Source organism: Stenella coeruleoalba (assembly GCF_951394435.1).
Source record: "Stenella coeruleoalba genome assembly, chromosome: 21".
In the NCBI taxonomy this organism is placed as follows: domain Eukaryota; kingdom Metazoa; phylum Chordata; class Mammalia; order Artiodactyla; family Delphinidae; genus Stenella; species Stenella coeruleoalba.
The window spans coordinates 30563402-30574736 of NC_137167.1; the positions used below are offsets into that span (position 1 = coordinate 30563402).

General features: G+C 45.0%; 1 protein-coding gene across 1 annotated transcript in view; it reads right to left on the reverse strand.

Annotated features, from left to right (window-relative positions):
* GPM6A (glycoprotein M6A) overlaps nucleotides 1-7980 on the reverse strand; it is a 249101-nt gene extending 241121 nt beyond the window's left edge. Inside the window, exon 1 of the mRNA XM_079908933.1 lies at nucleotides 7805-7980. Within this exon, the coding sequence (XP_079765059.1) occupies nucleotides 7805-7808 (4 nt within the window). The 5' untranslated portion in view covers nucleotides 7809-7980. The remainder of the gene's footprint in view (nucleotides 1-7804) is intronic.
* Nucleotides 7981-11335: the final 3355 nt, after the last annotated feature.

The following is an 11335-nucleotide window of genomic DNA, read 5'->3' on the forward strand; positions in this document are numbered from 1 at the left end:
AGTTTATTTAAACCTGGATGCCTGTATTATGTAAAGGGAGATCTGTTAAGGTATTGCTGCGAAATGAATATAACCAGTAACACTAAACTAGGATTTCTTTTTGACTTAATCAAAAGAATTGAAAGAATATTGAGAAGAGCATAACTTTATCACTGTAACATTCAACTTTATTTAATGCCATGTCCTTGAACCACCGAAAATGGGAAGGTGGTATAACATAGAGCCTCTGGAGCCAGAGGGCCTCAGTGCAGAATCCCTCTTGACTGTTTACTAGCTAGGTTACCTTGAGCAAACTATTTAAACCTCTCTGTGTAAAAATGAAGATGATGATAATAACACACATCATAGGATTGTTTGGAAGGTTAAACTACTAAGTACTTATAAAGCATTGTAAATAGTGCACGGCACATGTTAAATAGTGTAGAAGTATTTGTGAAGTATATAAAATAAAAATACCGCGGACTTCCCTGGTGGCGCAGTGGTTCAGACTCTGCGCTTCCAGTGCGGGGGGCCCAGGTTCGATCCCTGCTCAGGGAAGTAGATCCCACATGCATGCCGCAATTAAGAGTTTGCATGCCACAACTAAGGAGCCCGCCTGCCGCAACTAAGACCCGGCACAACCAAAGAAATAAATAAATATTAAAAAATAAAAAGAAGCATTATCATAACTCATTTGTCGAACATTTAAAAAAGAATACTTTGCATTTCACTAGCATATATCCCACGCTTTGGAAAACACTAAGCTGGGCAGATAGTGGACATTTTTCATGCAGGAAATATATTTAAGCTGAGAATAGTTTTGTATTTCCACTGGGAAATAAAGGACCTGCCACAGAGTAATAAAAACGAGCATGATCAAATAGTTGGAGGTAAGAAAAGGCTGAGGGTGAGTAGATGAAATTAATTTGTAGTTTCTTTCGGTTAAGGGATAAAATGCATGAGCGCTAAGAGCAGGAAATGAAGTTGGGGAGGACAGCGACGCGATTAAGAGCTGTGCTTGAGTGGGGTGTCTTGATCATCACATGGGGGTGACTAGGAGGAGACCAAAGCGGGGAAGTAACTGGCACTGAAAAGACCACTAAGGTCCAGGCTGGAGCGGGTGAGGGGCTGGCGGAAAGCAACTGCAATGACACGGGACAAGAGAGTGTGGACGGCCAGAGGGCTAATGACGTTTGCTCAACAAGGCCAGGTCTATTCGAGTCATCAAGAAAAAGAAAGAGGAGGAAGAGGGCAAAGGAAGAGAAGACGGAACCAGTCAGATCCTGGCAGGAGGAACTCCGTTTTGCAGGCGTTGAGGCTGAAGCACTAGAGGGACGGCTGGGGGGAGACAGCCGACACTGGAGCCCAGGGACACGGCTTCGGGAGTTATGCGCACATAAGTTACACTTGGAACCATGAGACGGGAAATCATTAGTAATTTTCAGAGGGAGAGTTTCAGTAAACTCTGGAGAGCATCACCCCATCCTAAGGCTAAGAAGTGACTGGTAAGGAAGGAAAGGGCAACTAGACAGAGGCTTCATCAGGTTAAGTCTCGACAGGACACAAGTGATGAGTAGCAGCTGTCCCGGCGCTCAGCCAGCTTGATGGGGGACAGCGGCTTTCTGGAAGAGCCAATTCCCGAAGCGTGTCCGAGGCTTCATCCTCAACACTGGCTGAACCACGTTAGAACTGAAGGCCCACCGGTCAAGCCCAAACCTTCTGAATTTGAATCCTGGCAGTGGGACCCAGCAATTAGTACTGAACGTATTCTCTAAGTTATTCTATGTGGACAATAAACGTGGAGGTTCTAGAAAAAGAAGTCTTACAGAAACGGCAAGAGATATTTATTGTGCTATCATTATACAGTTTGGGTAGATCTCGTACCTTGTAGAGGAGGTAGTGAGTGACTATTCTGACAGGTCATCTTAACAAACTAAAGAAGAATTTAACTCCATGCCATAGTGCCTTCTGAACTCCTCAGGCATTATTCCGGTTCCACTGGTTATATAGGTCAGGCCTTTATTTCTCGTTGAGATGTGGGCTTTGTGTGTCTGCCACATCATGACTACTGTGCACGAAGTATGTGGCTTCATATCATCTACCCTCATTTCCTCACCTCTTGTCAAACAGTTGAAAATAGAATGACCTCAAATCAGTCAGGTTGAAACAGAATCTAATTCTTTTTTAAGGCCTCTAAGTTTCTAGGTTGAAACTAATTCCGTCCCTGACTTTAAACCCATCTCATTTACCCTAATTTTTCTTTGTTTTTCGACTGTCTAGGAGAAAGACCTATATTTTTGTATCATAAATGACAGCTCTGACTCTTTCCCGTTAAAAATAACAAAATGAGATTTACATTTCAAGATTTAATAAACAATCTTACATGTTTAATTTAGAAACATATCTTTCAAAAAGTAAGTACAGTTAAGACTACACTTACTTTTAGTTGCACCATACCAATTCCAATTACGTATTTTGTACAGTTAACACGTTTTTGAAAAATAAAGCAAGCTTCTGAACAGTTAGTTCACTACAAAACATTTAGTTTATTGTGACAAGAGGATATTGAATAAAGGATTTATGCTAATTGACCTACCTTCCAATTTATAACATAAACTCAAATTTAAGTAAAAGAAACAGTAATTTACAATAGCCTTAGAAACTTCAAATTTAAATGAAAATAAGAAATATTAGTTGATCGTATTTGAAATTATTCTGAGTAGAGCTTATCCCGGCATTTTACTAACACATTTCCACCCAGGCATGAATTTCCACTCAAATGTTTCACTGTGAAACTTTAGTGTGACTATCTGGACTTCTTCATAGTTCTAACTAAAGTTTCAATGCTTTACCATATGTGTTTCAGAGAACTTGTATCAGATTTTCAGTTGCAAGCCTGAGGATGTCTCTACTGTGAAACACACTTACATCTCTTCTAGGAACGAGATCAAGCAGCTGCCTACCTCAGTTCCTTCCCTCCTTCTCTCCTGGAATCAGGAGGAAGGGGGTCTAATGCCCCTCCTCTTGAACTTGACTGTCCTGAATGATTTTTGTGACCATGAGAATACAGCTGAAGTGACGTATGGGGACCTAAGATGCTCTAGGTTATAAGAGGCCTTGCAGCGTCTGCCGGATTTTTTCTTGGAACACTTTTCTAGGGCTGTTCCCTCTTGGAACCCAGTCACCATGTTGTGAAAAGTCCAAGCCACTTGGAGGCAACCCCACCTGAAGTCCCAGCCGACAGCCAGCATGCTGTCAGCTACAGGTGGGAGCTACGTTAGACGACCAGCCCAATCACGTCTTCAGATGCCTGAACCCCCAGCAGGTACACAACTGCAAGGCAGGAGACCTCAAATGAGAACCGCTCAGCAGTCAGTCCACAGAGCCATGAGAGATAGTAACAAACTGTTGTTTGAATTAACTAGTTATGGAGACAGTTATTATGCAGTGAAGATAACCAGAACATTAATCTTTCTCTGCTCAGGTTCAGACTATCAGACGTTTATAATTTTCTAGGGAATATAACGTACTAGAGGCCAACTGACCCTTAAAAAGTTTTGCCCAGTAGTCCAGCATCTTTAACATGTTCTTGATTTGTTTAATGGAAAGAGCTCGCGCTTATCTTTTTCCATGTTTTTTCCTCTAAGTCTTACTGAATCAAGATCTGAGCTACATAAACGTACAGAATCATGCCCAACCTCTCATCAAACAGAAGAGGAAACGGGATCCCCAGGATTTGCATAATCACCCAAAGACCATCATTTGCTTCTCCTACTTCATATCCTGGCTCTCTGTCCCTTGTTGCCAACTGCCTCTAGGGGTCATATTTTCCTGAAAAAACGAAGTTGAGTTCAAGACAATACCACGTCTCATTATTCTTGGCCTAAGTTTGCAAATAATTTTACAGATCCTTAACTAAGTCCATTTTGACTGAAATTGAATGACAGCAAAATATTTCTGTCTGATGTTCTCCTCTTGTCAAAATTTCCCGACTCCTAGATCTAACACGGAATGTTAAAGATGTCACATTTCACTGTTCTAATTTTAGGGCATTGATACACATTATGTAGTTGATGTTTCTCTTCCAGCGAACAGTGTTTATCCTCCTTCCCCTTCCCTCGACCCACCTCCCTATACTCCTGCCTCCGAACAGATAATTCATATATTATATGGATATACCTCTTACCAAAACAAAGATTGGTGACCTTCTAACTTTTATTTTCCTTCTTGCTCTTGCCCTCTGATTAATTTCTCACTGTATGTTTCCAATCTACTAACATTCGTCTTTAGATGTCTAGCCATCATTTTTGAACTAACACTTCAAAAATGAAATTAATCTTCTGTCCAAAGCATCCCGAAAAGAAACCATCTGTTTTATCCTTTAAATAATCTATCAAGGGACCTACTATATCCCCAATCCTCAAGGTTTCAAATCTCCAGAAAATACCTCTTATTCGTTCTCTTCTTTATTAATTTCCTAATTTTATAGACTTTTCATTAGAAATATCATTCATCTATCTTTTTTCCCCTCCATTTCCACTATCGCCACTCTTCCACTAGGACTGAACTACACATGTACCATGTCATTTCAGGATTACTGTGACAACTGGTTCTGTCCTCTCCAATTTATCCTGTGTCTTAAACAACATTGCTCAATTTATCTTCCTTAAACACCAAGTTCATTACAATTCTTCTTTGCTCAAGAACATTCCATGATTCTCTATTTCCTCTTACATAAATTCTAAATTCCTCTGGTTGCTTTTGAAGGCTCTCCAAAATCAAGTCCCATCTGGTCAACCCAGGTCCATGTCTTACTGCTCCGCTCCCCCAAATTCCTTCCTGCTTTGGGTTAGGGGCCCATTATTCTACCTAGAACACCTCTTCCCGAATCCTTCACATCCATCCAAATATCACCAGGTTCAATACCACTCCCTCCATGAAACTTTCCATGATAATATCTAAATAATGAACTAAATAATGTCCAACATCACCTTTTAGATAAAACAAGGAACTACGTAAGTGACATGGTTAGAGGAGAAATATAAAATATCCCCCCACCCATCTCACACTGGAGCCTGGAATTACATAATTAGAGACCATGTGGGTTAAAGTTAACCTTGCAGCTAAAATATAAATATTCTTAGCAAGGAGTCAGTCCTGCATTTTTTCAGTATGAAATGCTTCATCACATCCTTTCTCGAGAGCAAAATTTAGGTGCAGAGGGAAAGCCTGTTGCATACCTAGATTAGCTGAAGGCATCACTGAGGAAAGAAAATACATGAAAGGAAGGAAGCAAGGGATCCCAAAATCTCAATTTGCCTACTTCGCAAATAACTTCTTTTTTTTGAGGATTAGCCTTGTGCATTATAAATAACTATCAATTATTCAGAATATTTGATTAACCAATTACTCTCATTCTTCCACGATGCTAGAGTATGGATTTCTTCTTCTGAGTCAAGCAAGAATTGATTGCTATATTCACTCCCATAGCACCATCTTCCTTTTTTCAAATGATAAATTTCAGTTGTCATGACACCAGAAAAAGATGGATTCAGCTTGCTGGCATAGTCAGGCATTCTGCTACACTGCTTTCCCCTTTATCCTAGCAATTTGGACTCCAATGCTAAACCCTCACCCCCCTACTACCTCTAAATAAAAGAAGTTCTAAGTAATGTGTTTTTCACAAGTAAATGAAAAGAAGAAGAGAGAGAGGACCTTAAGTGACCAAGTGTTTTCTCTCTAGTTTCTGGACAGATTTCCTTCCTTCTTTCTCTCATCGGCCCCCCTCGGCTCCTTCCTTGGCTTTCCTATTTGTGGACCGCGTGTCTGGGTCACTGTCCTGAGTGCTGGCCTCATGCTCTCACCCTAGAGCCACCCACTTGTTCCTTTCTCTACTTCCCTGACCTCTGGGTTCTCACCTGCTTCCTCTACCCACTCTCTCCTACTAGCCATCTGACCCCTACACGAGTTTTTAGTGACCTTGATTACAGTAGGAAAAGGTAGTCCACTCCCGGCAGAAAAAGGAAGAGACAAATTTTAGGTATCTGTCCGTTTACAGGTAGGACAGAGAAGTCTTCAAGCTCAGGATTAGCAGAAGAGCTCAGGTGCTGACTCCACCCCCTGTCCGGAGAACACTCTCCTGTAACCTGGGATCGTGTGTAATTCACCCGAGGACATTGAGGTAAAAGCCAAGACCAACTGTTTTCATTATAGTTTGGAAATGCAACCTAGAGAAATAATTAACTGCAAAATTATGTGTACTTTACCCCTTGATAGATAGTCCACTCAAGCTTACGGTTACAAGGCAAAAATGTCATTCTTTCTAGAGACTTTATGTTGGATCCAAATAGCATCTTAAAAGTTTTTAGTAAAATGAATGGGTTATGTAAGTCAATTACTTTGGTTTTCCATTTATGAGAGCTTTTTCCCTCTATGTGCTAGTCTAACAGGAGTTTATATGCCCCTGTATTTAGAAAGAAAGGCAAGAAAGAAGGGAGAGAGGGAGGGAGGGAGGGAGAGAGAGGGAGGGAGGGAGGGAGGAAGGAAGGAAGGAAGGAAGGAAGAGCCTGAAACTCATTCTGCCATACTTGGGAAAATGTTTTATCTTTCCTTTTTAACTTGAAAATATTCCTTCCGTTTCAGAAAACTTTTAAAGACAGTTCTTCCTGCAGATCATCTGCAACACTATTTTATTCAAAGGCCCTAAAAATGGGTCTTTCTAAAACTTCTCCAGAATCACGCAAGAGACTATACATGTCTTGACCACAATTAACATTCACAGGCAAAAATGTCCTCGGCTCTCTCTTTTTTCCTTTCTTCCAAGTTGGCCAGCGTCTATGAACTGCACCGATTAGCAGTCAAAGCGTCCCCTAACCCTCGAGCCTGTGGGAACTTAGGAATTTCCACCCGAGCACGTCAATCCCAAAGGCCTCCTGTACCCTGGAAGAAATCCCTGACAACAAAGGACAAGCGAGAGGCCGGGGGAGGGGCGTAACGCGCTGGGACGCGAAGAAACGAGAACGCTGGCGTCGACTAGCCAGCCGGGCTGCCGGGGGGTCGCTGATCCGTAACCGTGAGCGGCGGCACGGCCGGGCTCTCTCCGGCCTCCGGGACGGGCCGCGCCGCCTCTGCAGGGCGCGTGACGCCTGCTCTCCGGACCCCGCGCCCTGCTCGGCTCCCAAGCCTTCTCGTGGGACGCCGCCTCCTCGGGCTCCGCTCGGTCCGACGGGTTCACACCCGGTCCCCCTCCGCCCACCCACATTCCCCGGGCCATTGCAGCCGCAGCAGCTCAGCTCTGAAGCGGGCGGACCCCGTCTAGAAACTTGAGCGGAGCGGCGCGCGCCCCAGCGCCCGGGGACCCGGGCCGGGACGGACAGCCCGCGTCCCTCGCCACCGGCCCAGCTCTGCTGGAGGCAGGTTGGCCTTCAGCCTCCACGTCAAGCCTTTTGTGCCGCGGTGGCGGCCCGCTGAGGCGCGGGCTGGAAAGGGTCCCCAACTCGCCTCGTCCCAGCGCCTTCCCGCACGCAAACCTGGGCGAATGGAAAGTGCACGACGTCGCCACTCCTCGAGCCCCGTCTCAACTTGCTCGCCGAACCGCACACTGAAACGTGGCACACGTGGGGACAGCCACCCCGCCCCCCGACTCTCCTTATCCGACCCCGGGCCGCTCACGCGCGGCGACCCCCGGGCCGCGCCCGTCCCCCCCCCCCGGCGCCCGGGAAAAGTCCACAGACGGACGGGGGAGGCGAGGAGGGACGCAGTCCGGGGCCGACCGACACCCACTTTCTTCCCGCCACACCCGCCCCCGAGGCCGAGCCTCACTCACCCATGGCGCCGCGTCCGCCTTCGCTGCGGCCCCTCCGGAGCGCAAGCGGCCGGCGCAGCCCGGGGCCAAGGGCTCCGCGCGCCTCCCCTGCTCCGCGCGCCGCGGCGAGTGACGGCCTCGCCCCTCCCAGCCTCGCCGGCTCCCGGGGCTCCCGGCTCCGCGGCTGCCGCGCAGACCCCTCCCTCTTCCCACCTGCGCCGCGGGTGACTGGCTGTGGCCTCGCGGTTCCCGCCGCGCCCCCCTCCACGGGCCCCCTCCCCTCCCCTCCCCTCCCTGCTCAGGCCCGGGCGAGCCACGTGCAAACGCCCTTCCCCGCCCCCCATACGTTAAACACACATTACACACCCGCACCGTCTCAGCGCCCCACGGACAACCGGGTAGACGAGATAATCATCCCCAATGTGGAGACCAGGAAAGATTCTTCCAGAAGAGTTTGATGGGATGATTTCTACATTCCCTAAAATCTTCTCTTGTTTTCAGTATTCCAGTTTTTCCCTTAACAACAACATTAAGGCAATAGGAAGAGAAAATTCTCCCTTGAATTTGTCTCTCTTCTTTCTTCTCTGTTGAATAAATTTGTTTCTGTAACCTGGTAAAGCTATAAAGTCCTAAAAGACACACACACACACACACACACACACACACACACACACACACACACATCATCATCATCATTATCATCATCATCATCATCATCATCATCATATGCAGAAGTCACCTGGAAAATAAATGACTCAGTGCAAGAAGCAGTAGGTAGTGCTGAAAAAGCGCTGGGCTTGCCAGGTGGGAGGAATCGGTTGTGATTCTGGCTCTACTACTAACATACCGGGACTCAGTTTCTTAATTTGTAACATGAAAGATCTGGAAAAAGTGATCTCTAAGGTCCCTTCAAGCTAAAAAAAAAAAAAAAATTATATAATTCCTTGGGCTATTGGCCTAGTTCTTTCAGGATTCATAGTGGAGAAGTTATTTCAGTACGTCAGTCCCCAAAGTATCGCAAGCTCCTTTTTCGTACAGGACACACCCTAAAGTATACAGATCTATGCCATGACCAAGCAGAAGAATGAAGTGAAGTGCATGGTTACCAACCTTGAGGAACACTGCTAAATAATGGAGAAGACACGGTACGAAAAATAATTCAGAGCACGTTTGGCAGAAAAACATGAAGAAATGCTGAGCATATCATTAAAACGGCACAGAAACGTTTGCACAGCCATTTCTCACGTAATAGAGGAGGCACACTCCTGGAAGGATGCCGTGAATGCCTTTCAGTTAAACGGAAATAGAAAGTTGTTCTTGTGGGTGGGGAAGGGAAGTAGTCGATAAAAGTTAAAAGGGTTCAACGTACCATTGAGAAAGGCATCACCGTTCTGGAAACTGACGAACGTGAGCCGTGATTGCAGCAAAGCGTTAATACTTACACCTGGGTCCAAGAAAGATAAATGATGAATGTTTGGAGATTAATTCATAAGCACAGCTTTTGGATCGCCACAGACAACTTACTTCTTATTTCCTGAGGCTCTATTTCAAGATATTATAATTCTAAAATTAGAACTATTCTTTTTCCAGTGGAATTATACCATGATTCTGAAATACAAAGTAATAATTATAAATTAAGTGTGGTTTATTGTGTCAGGCACTGTTCTAAAGGCTTTATGTTAACGCATATAGTTTTCACAACAAACTTATAAGGGAGATACAGTTATTCCCACTCTACTGATAAGGAAACTGAGCCACAAAGAAATAAATCACTTACCCAAATTCATACAGATCATAAACAGAAACGTGAGATTCAAACCCAAGCAGAAATGCTCCAGAGTCCACGAGCTTAATCAGTTCACCACACTCTCTCTCAATAGTTATGTGGATAGCCACATGCTCGAGAAAGATGGTGGTATCATCTTCCAATATTAAGAATAATTCATAAATATTTTAGATACTCCCAGTAGGAATTCTGAAATACAATAGAGATAGATCTCATTATATACTGCTATGTAATAATCAAGATCTTGATGCTGTCTCTCTTTTGGCTGATTATAAATTAATGTGTCGAAATTTAACGTTTAAGTAATCTCCCTTACAGTGACCATACAAATGGGCATCGATATTCTGGATCTCAGATACAAAGAAGCCATTGTTTCACCTGAGCTTTAATAAATTACATAATTTTATATGGGAATTCAATTAACTCATTGCCTCAATATATTCTATTCATAACGCCAATTCTCCAGTATGTCTGTTTTCTCATTCCTCTCACCTAATTGTCCATCAGTCCCTACGATTGATTCTGCCTCCAAACCATCTCCCCACTCGTCCTTCTTCTCCAACCCCACTGCCTGGGCCACCTCTTCACAAGTCCTGTGCGGATGAGACTAGCACTTCTTTTTTAGAATATGGAGGTTCTAATCCACCACCGAACTCAAAATTGAGGATTTAGCTAAATCCTGAGATGGGTGGAGGCGTTTCATTCCACATTCTATTGCAAACTTCAGGGGTTTGACCTAGGCACAGAGTGACTGGAGTTTGCGTGAGCCTTTTCTGGCTCTGTCAGATGTCATTCCAACATCGCCACAGTTTTGATTCATCTTGGGAGAATGTAGAATGAAAAGGAGGAACACCATCAGTGGGAGATCGGAACACACAGACGTTAATTAGTGTGGGCCACAGGAGTCCATGAATAGGAGTGCAAGAGTAGCATCTCAGTCTAGGGAAAGAACCCAGAGGAAGTCCTGCGAGGGGAGTGTCGGGAAGAAAGAGTAGTGTCACCTGGATTAGATTCACAGACAGAGCCAATAAGATGAGGGCTGAGAAGTTCCCTCTGGATGTAGCAGTTATCAAGTCACTGGTGAAACAAGAGTGCCGGTTCAATACGTCAAGGGTTCCTGGGTGAAATCTGAAACTGGCCCCCGTACATGGGGGACAAAGAGAGACCAAAAAGAAGAGGCAGCCACTCCAGGTTGGGAGGTAGCAGGTGTAATAAGGGAGTGGATTGATTTAGGAGGCTTGTCTTGGGGGCCACAAGACCAGCAGATGTCCACCCCTGCCCGCCAGACTCTTCAGAGTTTATAGAGAGAGCCCTTAAGCGGGTTTAGCAATGCAGACCATCCAGAGGGTCTCAATAACGCACTGCTCTCTCAAGGCTGCGTCCTTGAAAATGACTCCGAGTGTGGGAACAGTGGGCAGAAAGTACAGTCCAAGGACAGGGAGGGGGTGAGGAGCCTCCACTGCCTGGGTTCAACTCTCCAGTCACGTCCGTCCTCACGATGACCTCCTCCAACAATTAGCAAGAGTATTGTCAAAGTTGAGGAGCAGATAACTTTGAAGGACAATAGGTAATGAGGAAGTGGGGGGCAGGAAGGGAACGGAGACACCCTATTTGTAGCTCAGCAGGGAAGGGAAGTAGATTGGGACTCGGGGAACAGAAGCGGTAAAGTTTCTAAAAGTGTGAATGAAGTTTAAAAGCCAATTTAGTGGAAATAAAGCTGAAAGATGGGGACAGACAGCACCTTATGTTCAAATTTTGCTGAATTA